Raw genomic sequence first — 17,309 nt, forward strand, 5'->3', positions numbered from 1 at the left:
AGGATACAAATCAGGACCAACCAAATGAAGAGACCCGCAGGGGTCCTGAAGGTAGAACTTACATGACCAACCCCCGTGTCACCATCCCAGGACATTAACATGTTAACCCACCAGGAAGCTCCATGGAACTTTGGTATAGTTCTTATTGGGTAGGCTCAATGGGTTGAATCACTGATCATGTGCTTTGAACTTAACCTTCAGCCCTCTTTCCTCCCCAACGTTGGGCTCGTTCCTAGCCCCAACCCAATCCTCTGATCACATGGTTGGTCTTTCTGGTGACCAGTCCCCATCCTGAGTCATCACACCTCTTAGCATAAACTCAGGGATGATCCAGAGGGCTCGTGAATAACTAAAACACTCCCATTACTCAGAAAACTCCAAGGATTTAGAATCTTCCTACCAGGATCCAGGGACAAAGACTAATAAAATTCTTAATTATACAACAGTGATGCAAAATAGTAGTGTATTAGATTTAACGGACTACATAATTTTAAAGGAGCTTTTTAGGTTCCTTGGTGTAAGTTAACATATATAAAATTATGTGTTTGCTTAAAAGAAGTTAGGTTATATAATGAAACCAGCACAGGTTCAAACCTTGTTGCCATTATGTACTAATTGTGTGACTCTGAACCCCATTTTTCTTATTTGCAAAATAGTTATAGCTTTTGTCAAACACTTCCAGCACAGTGTCAGGCATGGGTAGACATTCATTGAAGTATCCTTACTATTGCTGTTTGTCTTATCTAGATTGTTGACCCTAACATTTGCAGCTTTTACCCTTATTGTGGCCAGGGATTGGGTTTTAATCTGAACTTGATGTAGAGAATGCAGCTGTGCTTTGTTAGGGCCTTTGATATAATGTATTATTCCCTTTGTTGGATTTTAATAATGTGAACTTTGGCCTCCCACTGTTAACTAGAATTCTTGTGAAGTGATACTTGGAATGAAATTTACTCCTCTCTTACCTGTGGGCACTATTTAGAATAACTGTTGGCTACTACTCTTGGCTAAGAGTTATAAACCAGTGTTGATAGCATTACTGTATTGGTTGGCTGGCTTGGAGAGGACTAACCATATTCACATACATTCAGATTTACAAGGACACAGTAGCTCCTGGCAGCTTTAGAAGCAAACTAAAACTATTACAGTAGACTTACTGTCTGTCCTTAAAGCAGTTAGAAGTTCCAAATGCTGACTGTTTGGGTCTTTCATCGCCATCATTATTCTCTTATACACCTGTTTTGCAGTATATAATTTTCCTTTGATTTGTGAGAGTTTTAACACATAGCTAATTACCAACCTGTTGGTACTTTGAAACACAAAATTGATCAATAAGCATATTAAAGCATTTCCCTCCCCCTTACTCTCTACTTTTTTAAGCAGATGAGTTTAATAAATAAATGAAATTAGTTCTTCACTTTACTTGTTTTTGGAGTCCTTGAAATATTTCTTGTTTACTCACTTATGCTAAATTAAGAAGAGCAGATGTGGAGCTTCTCTTGATATATTTGTTTTTTTCTCCCACCAGGGAGAATGCTTTCTTTAGTTGGAAATATATAGATAGGATTTCAAATGTACAGAGCCTTTTTTCCCTAAATTTATTATTTTATTTTATTATTTCTTAATTGAATTTGTTGTGGTAACATCGGTTAATAAAATTATATAGGTTTCAGGTGTACAATTCTATAATACATCAACCTACAAATCCTTTTTAGGAAAGGAAATTTGATCAGGTAAAGCATGTCAGAATTTGGATGTTTCCATTTCCCTTGATTTTCTAGAGAGAAATTGAAAAATTGAACTAGTGAGATTTAACCTGAACATATTATTTCTTGTCCCTGAATATGTGATCATTATATGGAATTTTTACATTTAAATACATTGAACTCTGTATCCAAAAATAATAGCAGGGTTCAGGTAGAATTCGTATTATATTAGGAAAGTATCTTGGATATCGAATAGATCCTTGAGTTCTAAAAGACCCTAAAGGTCATCTCAACCAAGGTGATTCTTAAGGAGTCTCTAAAATATTGGTGACAGATGGCTCTCCAGCTCTGTGAGCTATTTTGAGAGGCAGTGTGTTTCATTATGGGCAGCTCTAATTAGTAAGATTCTTCCTCACTTTATAGCCGTTGACCTGTGCAACAACTTCTCATTGTTCCTAGACCCATTCTTCAGAGCAATCCAGAGTTCTCACAAGTCTTATCCTTTTTGACACTGGAAGAGATAGATAGCTTTTATGCCCTTGGCCTCCTTCTCTTCAAGTTAATCCTTCAGTTAGTCATATTACATGGCTAATTGACCTTTCTAGGATACAGTTTATTAGAAGTCCCTCTTAAAATGCATCTTTCTTAGAAGAATTCTACCATTCTATGGGAAAAATGCCTAATATTGTTGTAGACCTTTGTGAATTTTTATTTTATTTGGCTAGAGATTAATTGTAATTAATGTCTTTACCCTGAAGAGATTATTTTTTTGTTTTTATTAAATTCAAAATTTATTGGTCTTCATAGGTTTTTAGCTCTTTGCTTATTCTCCATGTAGTAGTTCTGAGTTTATAGAAGCTAAAAATCTGCCCTGACTGGTCTGATTCAGTGGATTGAGTGCCAACCTGTGAACCAAAGGGTTGCCAGTTCGATTCCCAGTCAGAGCACATGCCTGGGTTGCGGGCCAGGTCCCCAGTAGGGGGTGTGCAAGAAGCAACCACACGTTGATGTCTCTCTCCCTCTCTTCCTTCCTTCCCCTCTCTCTGAAAATAAATGAATAAAATTTTTTTTTAAAAAAAGCTAAAAACTGAACTGAGCAGTCAGGAGGGGCCAGGTGGTTGTTTTATTTATTTTTCTGCTCATCAGTATGATTTCCATCCCTAAATTATCATTTTTGATGCAGTTGTTTGCATTCAGCTTTGTAGCATTCTCATTTCATGTTATTTTTTACTTAAATCTTATTGGCAACAGTGTTTTCTAGTTCTTTAATCACAAAACAAATGTCCTTTGTGCATTTTTGCCATGATGGATGTGTATTGTGTTGCTTCTAATTAATATACAGTATTCCCTCACTTATCGCGGGTATTACGTTCTAGACACCCCCGCAAAGTAGGAACCTTACATTTATTCTACACTCTTAAACCTACATAACTTTAACAACATACGTATACAGTACCACAAATCCCGCGATATAGCGAAAAATCTGCGATAAATAATTAAATATAATATTTTTAAAAATCCTGTGATACAGTGAGGCCATGATAAGTGAACCGCGATATAGAGAGGAACTACTGTAATTCTTAAATTTTCTAAACAGAATCTTTTTAAGACATAAAGACTAATATTCTTCAAAACCTTTTGAATGTACATAGACTTTCCTGTACTTGTTTTTTATTTGTTTCAGATGGGGAAATAGTCTATTTTTAGACTAAGTAAAATTTGGTTTCAGTCCTAAGACTTTTTTGAATATTAATTGTAGCTATACTGTTGAATGCTCTACATGTAAGATACTTTGCTAAGCACTTTACACACTATGTAATATCTTGTTGTAAGTAAACAAATTTAAGTACTGTTGTTATTCCCATTATACTGCTGAGGAATTTAAGACAATGAGGTTAAATAACTTGTCCAAGGGCATGCATTTGATAAGTGGCAGAAATGAGACACAAACCAGGGCAGTCTGACTTTTGGATCCTATACTCTTTCTTAGTCACTGTATTTATAACTGTTTGCTTTCTGATAAAAGAATTGTAAAAGAGCTCTCTTGCTGTTATTGCTGATATAGCCCTTTCTATCAAAATATACATTGATTTTTTTTTTAAGGACTCTGAAAAGACCCTTGAGGTCCAAACTATTTTATAATGATGTTAAGGAATTGAGTTTTTTTTTCACTCACAGTCTCTCATGCATGTACAGAGGAGTCTTCTAGAGGCTAAGTAGCATGTTATAACAGACTGATTTAGAACTGGATCTGAGAATCTAGCTGTTTTCCATTCAAGTGGCAACTAACAAAAATGTAAAACAGTGCTATTCTCTTGACTAAAGTTGTTTTATTTTGTAAAATATTTTTTTCAAAGAATACTATTTATGTTAACATCATTGCTTTATTATTGTTGCTTAAAAATGAATAAACAAAAAACCCCAAAACAAACAAAAAATGAATAAACAAGGGTTTGGAAATTCTTAATTTTAGTTTCTAATTCAGTAGCTATTAATAGATGTACCCCATGTAAACAAAAGCTCTTTGGACTCCTCAGAGACTATAGAGGGATCCTGGGACCAAAAACTTTGAGCACCACTTATTTAGATTAGTTGTATCAGATGATATTAAAGAAAATACTGATATAAAAGTAAACATCTAGAGCATATTAAAAGATTTAAAAAATTAATGAAGCATTTTTATTAATTACTAAATATTTTTCTTTTGAATTGTGTAAGCAGGAGACTGGAACCTACTGAACGGCCTCTTCAGATTGTGTATGATTACTTATCCAGGCTGGGATATGACGATCCTGTGCGCGTACAGCAGGAGGCAACAAATCCTGACCTCGGCTGTATGCTTCGATTTTATGGTGGTAAGAATTTATCAGTGGCTTTGTGAATATGTTAACTGCTTTTCATTTGATCATTTATGCCTCTATCTGTCTTCAGCTTCTAAAAGTGTTTAATCAAAGTCTGTTTTTTTTAAATTTTATTTATTTTTATTGATTTTAGAAAAAGAGAGGAAAGGGGAGAGAGAGATCGATTTATTCTTCCACTTATTTATGCAATCATTGGTTGATTCTTATATGTGCCCTGACTGGGAATTGAACTGGCAACCTTGGTATATCCGGGTGACACTAACCAACTGAGCTACACAGCCAAGGCAAAATCTGGTTTTTTTTTTGTTTGTTTGTTTTTTAATTATTTATTTATTTGTTTATTTATTTATTTTATTTTTAGAGAGGGGGAAAGAGAGGGAGAGAAACATCACTGTATGGTTGCCTCTCACTCGCGCCCCCAACTGGGGACCCAACGTGCAACCTCATCATGTGCCCTGGCTGGGAATCGAACCAGCGACACTTGGCTTGCAGGTCGACGCTCAATCCACTGAGCCACAGCAGCCAGGGCTCAAAATCTGTTTTTAACATACTGTTGACCAGCAGTTTTATATAAAAGCTATCGCATATTACTGTTTTTTCGTAATTGAATGTGAAAATGAAGCAATTCACAAAATTTTTTTACAAAATCCTATATTACTCTCAGTTTTTAAGATTGTATAAGCTAATGCAAGTGCAAATACAAGTTAACTCGTTATCAGTCAACAGTGTTTGGGCTTGAAAACACGAGGTTTTTTGTGACCAGTCAACAATTTAACGATTTTTCTTTGTTTTCTAGAAGCTTTACTGTTTTAGTTTTCAGTTTATATTTACAGTCTATTTGTATGACTTCATTTTTTATTCTCTGTTTGTTTTGAGTATCATTAGATCTCCCGGGTTGGTATATATTTATTTCAACTCATTACAGCGATTCTTTTTGATGCTCAGTTTATCCTATCTTGGCTGTTGGGAGTTTTTTTCAGTTGGTTTCTATGTTCCTCCAACATCACTCCAGTAGTATTTGATAGCATTCTGGATTTTCCATTAAGTTCTTGCACAAAACAAAATGTCCTAAGCTGTTCTTTTCATTGCCTGACTCAGAATAGGATAGAACATTTTTTAAGGACTCATGGTTCATTTTAATGAAAAATGATATTTAGATATTTTGCTGTGGGCAGTGGACATACTCATTGCTAAAGGGTTGCCCTTGACTCTCTTTGTAGAAATGATTTTTTTTTAATTCTAAAAGCTATTCATTTTCTTTAAAGAGCATTTGAAAGTATAGATATATAAGGATATTAAAATTATCTCTCATTTTCCACTTAGGATTTTGGCTTTTGAGACTGGAAAACTAGTTTTTAGAACTATTAGACATTTCAAACTATTATTAGAACTTCTTTATTCTGTTATTTTTTTTAAATCACTTTCAGAAGATCAGAGACTTGATGCACTCTGGATGTTTACAAACCCTCCAAAATTAATAATGAAACAGCATGTTTATCAGAGGGATCACTTTGTAAATTATATAAATATATAACCATTATGCTTTTCACCTGAAGCAATATAAAATAATGCTGAAACTCAACTGTAATTGAAAAATAAATAATGTATTTAAGACCTTATTTCTAAAATATTCAAATTGATTGAATTTAATTAATTCAGATATACTGAATTCAATTAAAAACTACAGAATTGAATGTTCCCTTCTGACAGTGGTGGTGTGGATAGACTTAGGAGTTTTTGTGGTAATATATAAAGAAATAAAGCCAAGAAAAAAACAACTCAAAGAATTACACATGAATTGATTTAACATCTCTTCCACGTCAACTTTAAAAGAGACTGTTAAACAGTTTAAAAGCATGAAACTCTATAATGAAGTCCCATTTTTATATAATTTAGCAGAACTTCATATGATGCTGTTAACCTGGTTGGGGAGTATAAAAGCGGTGTCAGGTTTGGGGAAAGTAGTGAGATTAAAAAACAGCTTTATTGAGATATAACTAACATATCATAAAATTCACCCTTTAAAGATATACAATTTAGTGCTTTTTAATATATTCAGAAAGTCATGCAACCCTCACCACTATTTAAATTTAGAGTGTTTTCATCCATCGCTGTAAAATGAGACCTTATATCCATTAGCAGTCATTCCCTATTCCCTACTCTCACAGCCCCTGGCAACCACAAATCTACTTTCTGTCTTTTAGAGCTTTTCCTGTCTGAACAATTCATATATATGAAATCGTACATACTTGGCTGAATTTTACTTATATTTTCTAGGTTCATCCATGTTGTGGCATGTACCAGTATTTCCTATCTTTTTTTTTTTTGATCAAGTAATACTCCATTGTATGGATGAACCACATTTTGTTTATGCATTCATCAGTTGATGGGCATTTGAGTTATGTCTACTTTTTGGCTATTATGAATGCTACTATGAAGATTTGTCTACAAGTTTTGGTGTGGACAGATATTTTCAGTTCTCTTGTAGGAGTGGAATTGCTGGGTCATATGCTGAGTCCATTTTAACATTTTGAGGAAATGCCAGACTGTTTTCCAAAGTGGTTACACCATTTTATAATCCCACAGCAATGAGTTTCCTTACATTTTCACTAGCACTTGGTTACTGCTTGTCATTTTTGATTATAGTCATCCAAGTGGTTATGAACTCATTGTGGTTTTGATTCGCATTTATCTAATAACTAATGAAGTTGAGCATCTTTTCACGTACTTGTTGGCCTTTTGTATATCTTCTCTGGAGAAATATCTGTTACTCTCCTTTGTCCATTTTTTAGTTAAATTTTTATTGCTGAATTGTAACACTTCTTTATCTAGATACAAGTCTCATATATACATGATTTGCTAATATTCTCTCCTATTTTGTGAGTCAGAGTTACACTTTCTTGATGTCTGTTGAGGTACAACAGTTTTTTTATTTTTTAAATTTATTTATTTATTTTTAGAGAGAGAGGAAAGGAGAAAGAGAGGGAGAGAAACATCACTGTGTGGTTGCCTCTCACTTGCACCCCCAACTGGGGACCTGATGGGCATCCTAGTCATGTGCCCTGACTGGGAATCGAACCAGCGACACTTGGCTTGCAGGCTGATGCTCAATCCACTGAGCCATAGCAGCCAGGGCTCAGTTTTTTTAATTTTTGATGAAGTCCACTTTATATTTTATTTTTGTCACTTGTGAGTTTTGTATTAGTATCTGAGAAACCATTGCCTAATCTATAGCCACAAGATTTATTTCTGTTTTCTTCTAAAAGTTTTGTAGTTTTAGTTCTTACATTTAGCTCTGTGATCCATTTTGAATTAATTTTATATATGCTATGAGGTTAGGGATCCTCCTTCATGCTTCACGTGGATATTTAGTTGTCCCAGCACCATTTGTTGACAGGACTCTTCTATCCTCATTGAATTATCTTGGTACCCTTGTCAAAAATCAGTTGTTCATAAATGTAGGGTTTTATTTGTGAACTCTCAATTCTATTCCATTGTTTTGTATCTATCCCTATGTCAGTATTTTACTTAATATGCCAGGTGTTTGCTTTGTGTTAAGTTTTGAAATTGGGGAATGTGAGTCCTCCAATTTTGTTCTTCCTTTTCAAGATTGGTTTGGCTATTCTGAGTCCATTGCATTTTTATATGACTTTTAGGATCAGTTTGTCAATTTCTAACATGAGGGCAGCTAGAATTTTCATAGGGGTTACACTGAATCTGTAAATCAGTTTGGGAAGTTTTGCCATCTTAACAATATTATCTTCCAACCTATGAACACTGGATGTCTTTCCATTTATTTAGGTCTTCTTTAATTTCTGTCAACTGTATTTTTTAGTTTTCAATAAAAATTTTGCCTTGTCTTCGTTTTATTTTTTAATGCTATTGTAAATGCAGTGGCTTTCTTAATTTCATTTTTGAATTGTTTATTCCTGGTGAATAGAAATACTGTTTAAAAAAATCCTTACCCAAGATTATTGATTTGAGAGAGAAAGGAAAGGGAGCTGAGGGGGAGGGAGGGAGGGAGAGACAGAGACAGAGAGACAGAGAGACATTGAGACATTGATGTGAGAGAGAAACATTGCCTCCCGTATGCATCCTGACCAGAGATCAAACCTGCAACCTAGGTGTGTGCCCTTACTGGAAATTGAACCTACAACATTTTGGTGCATGGGACGAAGCTCCAACCAACTGAGCCACCTGGCCAGGGCAGAACTACCATTGATTTTTAAACAAAATCTTGTATCTTGCAACCTTGCTGAACTCATTTATTAGTTATAATAGTCATTTTGTAGCCTAAGATTTTCTGTATATAAGATCATATCATTTGTGAATAGAGATAGTATTATTTCTTTCTTTCCAGTCTGGTACTGGTTTTGAATTTGTAAATTTGATGTGAATGGGGATGTCTGTTTGACTTGTCTAGTGGACAAATGGTTATAGGAGGTTTGAACTAAGGAAAGATTGAGGGCCATTATCAACGTGTGGGTCCTGCACTTTGGGTGTTGGAAGCAAGATTGAGTAAACAGGAGGCGAGGTGATAGAGATAGCTAACATAGAAGCACAAATGAGAAGAAAAGAGCCTCAAAAGGGTAAACTAATAGAGTGTCACAAAATATGGTTTGTGGGTCATCTGCATTTAAATTACCTGGGATAATTGTTAAAAATACATTTTCCTGTGTTCCATCCCAGACCCTCTGGATTAGATTCTGTGTGGCTGGGTTTTGGCATTCTGCCTTTTAAGCTAAGTCAGATCATTGTTGGAGAATCACTGAACTAAGGAAATTATGCAGTTGAGACTGAGCGGGAATAGAAGAAAATGTGAGTGCTTTTGTAGCTTTGATAGAAACAACAAGAAGGGCAGAGTTGGAAGAGTGAGAAGAGAGAAGAACCAAACTCCTGAGCAAGGTGGAACTGAGAATATAGATGAAAGGACTGGCCTAGAATAGAAGGAGAAATGGCTCTCCCATGTATCTGGTGTTAACATACCAAGTTTAAGACCTTTAAAGTAATCTAGTCAATGCCCTTATGTTATATATGGAAACACATAGTTAGGGCAAAGTGATGCCCAAAGTTCAATTATGTAATAATTGTGTAATAATACCAAGTACAGTCCAGTTTTCTCAACTCCCAGTTCATTGTTGTTTGCACCGTCTCATATTATTGCTGCTCCTGTTCATTTCTGTGTTGAGCACTTGTCTCTTTTTAGTAGTGCTTTAATCAGGATCATCTGTTCTGTCGTAACGTGCTCTTTTGTTCACTAGATCTCAGTCATATCAAGGAGATGCTCTTACATGCACATTTAACTTCTGCCACCATGATTTGGGATAGTGGTCGAAATATCAGCCATTAGCTTTTCCTCAAAACCAGAAAGATGGGATTGTGTAAGAACTAGAGTACTCCCATAGTTATTTATTTCCTCCTTCTAGAATAGACTAATCAAACAAAAGGGGCTGTCATTTATTCCATATTTCTTTTATACCTAAAACTATGCTTAGTACTTTTTAATTCATTATCTTTTTATAAGAACCCCCTGAAAGTAGGTATCACTCTTAAGATCCAAACTGTATAAATGAGGGAAGTCAAGCTCAGGGAGTTTAAGTAGTTCAAGGAAACAAAGCAAGTGGCGGAACCAGGATTCAAACTCAAGGTTGAATGTCTGGCTCCCAAGTCCATGATCTTAACCACTGTGCCACACTGCCTTTCTCTGTGTACATGGAGATATGGCTGTTGTCTGAAGAAGAATTAACAGTGGCCTCTCTAAACCAAAGTTCACGGTACTCCCATTATGTAACTTCAGTGATGGATAATGTTTTAGGACTGAGCTCTTATTTTGTAACACTTATATTTCTTGGTTGCTTACATCTATAAACAGGGTTGCTGAATGTTGACATATAATACTTCTTTTTCCCTTTTAGTCTTCTTATCCTACTTAAATCATGGCTTCTGAACTACTGTTTTCTTTTCAGAAAAACCATGCCAGATGGATCATCTGGATCGAATCCTCCTCTCTGGCATCTATAACGTACGCAAGGGGAAGACCCAGCTGCATAAGTGGGCTGAACGCCTAGTTGTTCTCTGTGGCACCTGCCTCATCGTTTCCTCGGTGAAGGACTGTCAGACTGGAAAGATGCACATTTTGCCCCTGGTTGGGGGAAAGGTAAGACTCACAAAGATGAATTATTCTTCATTTGATCATCTTAATTTTAAAAATTCACATATGCTTTCTATAGCTTTTCCACATCTTTTAAAAGAAGACAACATGAACAATTATTAATGATTTTATCACAAAATTTGTCTTTTAGAGTTCTTCGGTTTAAATGAAATAAACTGACTCAGGTTAATTTAAGCATAAAAGAGGTTCATTTGCATCACAGACTTTCTGAGAGGTCTGTATTCGTGCTCCAGGTTCTGCTGCAGAATCCTTCTTTTGACGATACTCCTGTCTCCACTGGTGGGCACTGGTAACGCCAAGAGCAGACAGGATGCCAACACTAGAAGCTGCTTTTGGAAACTAGAAGTAGCTGCCACTATAGATTGTTTTCAGTATCTCTTTTTCCCCCATTAAACTAAAATTCAGACTCTGGGGTGGTCATAAGCCCCCATCCAGCAGCCATGGAGACATATCATTTCTTGCATCTGTACGAGGGAGTTCCCTGTCATCGGAAATCTGAATTTAACAGTACCTCCAGACAAAATGACTGTGACTTCATGCTTTGAAACATCCAATTGGATACAGATACATAACAGTGTAGCTAAAATATATATAATGAAAAGGTAAATTTATAAAAAGATATGGCTGGGTTTAGGAATATAGAATAGAGATGTAAGTGACAAGTAGGTCTGAATATGAGGGCCTGCTGGGCTCTGGGTCTGAAAGGTTGTGGCCACCCAGGTATTCAGCTCCTGTAAGAATTTGGATCTAAAAGTGCTCTTCCCATGATGAAGGACCTGGCACTGTTTTACTGCTTATAGCCTGGAAATGAGTGGTATTCTTTGTTCCTGAAATACAGCTGGAAAATAAAAAACACCAACAACCAAAAAAACAATACCAAAAACCACCATTAACCACTCACTGGAACCAAGGCTCATTTCTAGCTGTGGTCCCAAAGAAGTAAGAGGAGTCAGGTATATGGCCTATAATCAGTAGGTGCAAAAGCCCCAACTGGCTTAAGGAATGAATGTGTGTAATTCCAGTATTGACCATAGGGCAAGAACCCACCACTCCAAGTATGATACCTGGTTCTGGTCTTGGGGGCTAAAGAACTGAACGAAAAAGTAAGTAAAATTTCTCCAAAGGGAGAAAGTGAGTGAGGGCAAGATTGGGAGTTGGTAGAAAAGTATGAGACAGAGCAAGAAAGAGAAAGGAGAAAAATAAACCTTCCATTCAAGTAATTCTTGTCCATTCTCTCTCTTCTCTTACTAATAGAAGAGAATTTTTTTTAGGGTGGCAGTATGACCAAGATAAAAAACTATACCTATCCAGCCTTACTTGCAGCTAGTGGTGGCTAGTAGATATAAACAAAAATTTCCCATTGGGACTTTTGGGAGAGCGCTTTAAAACGGGACAGGCATGGATGGCTTGACCCTTTGCCCTCCAACACAGTCCCTCGGTGTTGGAGGTGGACCAGATGTAGGGTGGTGGGGAACAGCAAGCATATGCTGAGTGTGGTCATTTGGAAAGGAGAAGGCGCTGGGTCTCTGGTGCCTTAGAGAGCTGCTGTACCAGTTAGAGACATTTCTTTTTTTAAGCCATGTTTTACAACTTAATTCAATTAATTGATGCACTGAAGAATTTCACAGATAAAAATATAAGAGAGCCGCCCTGGCCAGGTGTCTCAGTTGACTGGAGCATCATCCTGTACACAAAAAGGTTGCGGGTTTAGTTCCCAGTCAGGAAACATCCATATGCATCCCTGGTTGGGGTGCATATGGAAGGTAACTGATTGATGTTCTTCTCTCACATTAATCTCTCTTTCTCTTTCTCTCCCCTGCTTCTCTCCTCCTTCCTCTCTCTAAAAATAATAAAAAGCATACCCTCTAGTGAGGATTAAAATATATATATGGGCTCTTAAGGGAGGTACTGGTATACATTAAATAGGAGTTCCAGAGAAGAGAGTGAGGAGAATGGAGAAGCAATATCTGAAGAAATAATGGTTCAAATTTTTCTAGAAGTAAAGACAAACCTGAGCATTCAGATCGAAAGTACACTGGGTACTAAGGAGGATAAGTAAAAATAAATCTATACTTAGACACATTGCAGGACACAAAGGACAAAGAACAAATAATAAAAGCTTCTAGAGAGAAAAAGATTACCTACAAAGAACTGACAGGCTGACAACAGTCCTCTTTTCATCAATAACATGTGCTAGAAGGCTACAAAATTGCTGAAAGAAAATAAATGTCAACCTGTGTTTTATAGCCAGGGAAGGTATAAGATACAAGAAACAATAAATACAGAATTTAATGATATATGCTGGTAAATTTAATACTGATTGTAAAAAGTTTTAAAAATTTTTATATTTTAATTAGGAATATCAACTGCTAGAGCTCAAACTACCCTGAACAATATTCAGGATGTGGTATGTGCTATAATTAAAGTGTGATGCAGTCTTGGAATAAGAGGATAGAAACACCAACTAACTTTAATCTTGATTAGACAAATTGTTAAGTGTAAATTTAAAACATTTAAGGATAACCACTAAAAGTAGAGGGGAAAAAGAGAATATAAAATATCCATAATGCTAAAAAGAAGGCAGGAAAATAGTTGAAAAAAAGCAAAATAATTAGCATGGTAAAATCACAAATTATAGTAACAGAAATAAGTCCAAATATATCAGTAATCACAATAATTGTGATTGTGAGATTATTTAAATTTTACTACTTACTGTTTAAAAGAGACACCTAAAACTTAGATGGTTGAACATCAAATGATATAAAAATTACACTAGTCAAATAGCAACGAAAATAAAATTGATATGGTTACATTAAAATACAAAACATTTATATGAAGTTTATATGCAACAAAGGACTTATATCCAGAATATATAAAAAAACTTTCACAACACAGTGATAGACAAATAACTTAGTGAAAAACTGAGCTGAAGATTTGAACAGACCCTTTACCAAAGAAAATATACAGATGACAAACCATAAAAGGATTCTCAACATCCTTAGTCTTTAGAGAAATGCAAATTAAAATCACAGTTAAATACTACCTACCACTAGAATGACTAACATCAAAAGACTGATGAATACCAAGTTTAGTAATGATGGGGAGCACCTGAAGCACTCATAGAGCATTGGTCAGAATGCAGTCACTTTGGAAACCTTTTTTCTTTTATTGTTTCTTATAAAGTTAAATATATACTTATCAGATGACCCAGCAATTCTGCTAGGTATTGGAACATGAATATATGTCTTTATAAAGACTTTATGTGAATTATTATTATTTTTTTTTTCAGATTTAATGTGTTTTATTGATTAAAATATTACATTTGTGCCAATTTCCCTTCCCTCTGCTCCCCTCCACCCGGTGGCCCCCCTCCCTCCAGTTGTCCCCCCCTTTTAGATTATGTCCATTAGTTGTGCATACAGTTCCTCCCAACCTCTCTCCGTCTATTCCATTCCCTCCTACCTTGATCCCCAATTCCTATATCATCTCCCTCCCTTTCCCCATTCCCCCTCCCTGTTGACCTCCCCCCAATATGCTTCCCGTACCCACAGTTCCTTTTCCACTCTCGTTGCCTATTTAGTTTGCCTTTGTTTCATCTCCCTAGCTTCTGTTTTTTTTTAAACCAGTCCCTTTAACATCTCATATAACAGTGGTTTGGATCTAATGAACTCTTTCAGTTTTATTTTGTCCTGGAAACACTTTCTCTGTCCTTCTATTCTGAATGACAATTTCGCTGGGTAGAGTATTGGTGGTTGTAGGTTTTGGATTTTCATTACTTTGAATATTTCTTGCCAGTCTCTTCTTGCCTGTAGGGTCTCCCTTGAGAAGTCAGCTGATAGTCTAATTGGGACCCCTTTGTACATAATTCTTTTCTTCTCTCTTGCTGCTTTTAAGATTCTCTCTTTATCTTTAATTTTTGACATTTTGATTATAATGTGTCTTGGAGTGGTTCTCCCTGGGTCCAGTCTCTTGGGAACTCTCCTTGCTTCCTGGACCTGCAAGTCTATTTCCTTCCCCAAGTCTGGGAAGTTCTCCTTTATTATATTTTCACTCATTTTTTCAAGTTCTAGTTCATCTTCCTCATTGTCTGGCAAACCAATGATTCTTATGTTGGGTCTTTTATAGCTGTCCCAGAGGTTTCTGATCCTCTCATTGTTGCTTCCCATTTCCTCTCGCTGCATTGGTTGACTGCTTGTTCCTTCTCCATATTCCAGTTTGTTGAAATGAACTCTGGATTTTATTTCCTTTCCTTCTGTCTCGTATGCGGTTTTGTTCCTTTTCGTTATGAAAGTTTTTCGCTTCTTTCATATCTTTTTCCTGCTCTTTTGTGAATTCTGTAAGCCATCTGTTAACAATGGCCCAGAACTGAGCCTCTGACAGGTTTCTTATCTGTTCATCTGTCAGGTTCTCTATCTGCTGTCTGGTGAGTTGTGTTACCGGTATTTCTATAGTTGTCTGCCTCATTTTGACAGATGCGTTTTGTTTTCTTGGGCCGGCTGTCGGGGGCAGTGCCTGTGTACGCGTCACAAATCAGCGACCGGCGCCTGCCTGTCCGCGACCTATTTCGCAGCCCTGTGGTGCTTTCTTTGGGGGCGGGGGTCCAAGATGGATTCACACAGTTATTCAGCTAGGAGACCGGGATCCGTCCTCCCGCCCCCCTGGGCCTCACTGTTCAAGGCGATGCGGGGGCCGCTCTCCCCAGCGCCGGAGTCGCGCACCGGCAGGGGCTTGGCCGCAGCCGGGATTCCTCGCCGGGGTCGCGCACCGCCAGGGGCTTGACGGATCCGGGATTCCCCGCTGCAGTTGTCCAGGTGCGACCGCAAACAGCACTGCCCTCTTTAACTCTTACCTGCCCAAATGGCACCGCTGGTTTATAACTTCATATGTTGGACTTCCGTGTAGTTTTATTTTCTGGAATTTCTAGTTATCCTTTGTTTTGAAGTAGTTGTATTCCTCTCTAGTTGTAGAGGGAGACCTAGCGTGTCCGTCTAAGCCTCCATCTTGGCCGGAACGACTTTATGTGAATTATTGCCCCAAGTTAGAACAACCTCAAATATTCATTGACTGATGACAAACAGATTTGGCGTATCCACACAGTGGAATACTACTGTGCAGTAAAAAGGAATGAACTGGTGATAACATATACAAGAACAAGGACGAAGCTCAAAAGGATTAATCTATAAGTGCAAGAGGCCAGGTACAAACGTCCTTTTATTCTGTGATTCCATTTATATGAAATTCTAAAAAAGACAAGAAAACTGTACCGATAGGAAACAGGTCACTGGTTATCAGGTTATGGAGGGAACGGGATTGACCGCAAAATGGCACACGGGAAATTGGGCGGTCATGGGGCTATACAGTATATTCATTTATAAAAACTTATCTAAGTGTTCACATAGAATCAGTGAATTTTTTATAAACTCCACAAATTTTATGGAAATTATGCTTCAATAAAACTTAACTCCTAAAAAAGACTAATGCAAAAGCATTAAGGGATAAAGAGGCTTGCTGCAAATTAATGAAAGCAACATTTCACCATGAGTATTTAATAATTTGAAATTTTACATGTTTTACAATATACTCTCAACATATATAATGCAATAAATGAACATAATTTCCCAGAGAAGTTGATAAATTAACTTTTAGTGGGAGAATGACAAACCTTTCTCAGAATTAGACATTGTATGACTATTTTTCTGTATCAACATCCCATAATACAATATTTATTTATTTTATAATAAGCTGCTTTATTTTGATACAGATTCATTCAATTGCAGTGGTGTATTACTGAAAAAATGTTTATGTTGTGAGCATCACAATTGAAAGTTATGAATATTATTTAATTTTGTTTGATTTTTAAAATTGATTTGAGAGAGAGAGAGGGAAAAGGAGAGAGGAAGAGAGACATCAATTTGTTCTTCCACGTATATATGTATTCGTTGCTTGATTCTTGTATGTGCCCTGACTGGGGATTGAACCCACAACCTTGGCTTATCTGAACAGTGCTCACCCCACCAGGATCTGGATCTTTTTTAATACGATTCTTTTTTGTTTAAAGTATTGTATGTTTCCGCCACTTGATTCAGTCTTTACTCAGCACCAGAAACCTAATGATTTATGAGTATAACTTGGAAATTTCCAGCTGACTCACCAAGATTCAGTAGCTATGATATACCAAATCAGTGTGTCAGACAAGATGTAGGTGATTCTATAACTATAAAAACACTTCATCCTTATCAAAGCTATATAGTTTAGGTTGTTGAATTTGGAAGAGAGTTTCTTTAAAGAAAGCTCTTGTGTTTTCTTCAAAGAAACCCTACCACCATCCCAAATGGGAATTGGGAGGTTACTTCCTCTTTCCTCAAGCCTGGTGGAAGAGCTTTCAACAGGACTCGAGCATTTGGTACAGGTCCCTTGCAATAAGGGGGACATAATGGACTGGTGTCTTGCCTTTTGACCAGGAAGTCTTGAGGACAAGAAATAGGCTCCCTAGCTGCATTGGTGACAGAGCAAAGAGCCTAGCTCATGCTTTGGGATCATTGTGTACTTCTTGGGTTTGTTAGCTTGTGA

General features: G+C 36.6%; 1 protein-coding gene across 1 annotated transcript in view; it reads left to right on the forward strand.

Annotated features, from left to right (window-relative positions):
* The window catches only part of PHLPP2 (PH domain and leucine rich repeat protein phosphatase 2), a 63,934-nt gene that overhangs the window by 14,720 nt on the left and 31,905 nt on the right, over nucleotides 1-17,309 (forward strand). Inside the window, exons 3-4 of the mRNA XM_090261150.1 lie at nucleotides 4,428-4,561; nucleotides 10,534-10,724. Of these exons, the coding sequence (XP_090117276.1) occupies nucleotides 4,428-4,561; nucleotides 10,534-10,724 (325 nt within the window). The remainder of the gene's footprint in view (nucleotides 1-4,427; nucleotides 4,562-10,533; nucleotides 10,725-17,309) is intronic.

The sequence above is a fragment of the Furipterus horrens genome, unplaced genomic scaffold, assembly GCF_987537825.1.
Source record: "Furipterus horrens unplaced genomic scaffold, mFurHor1.1.pri manual_scaffold_13, whole genome shotgun sequence".
NCBI lineage: Eukaryota > Metazoa > Chordata > Mammalia > Chiroptera > Furipteridae > Furipterus > Furipterus horrens.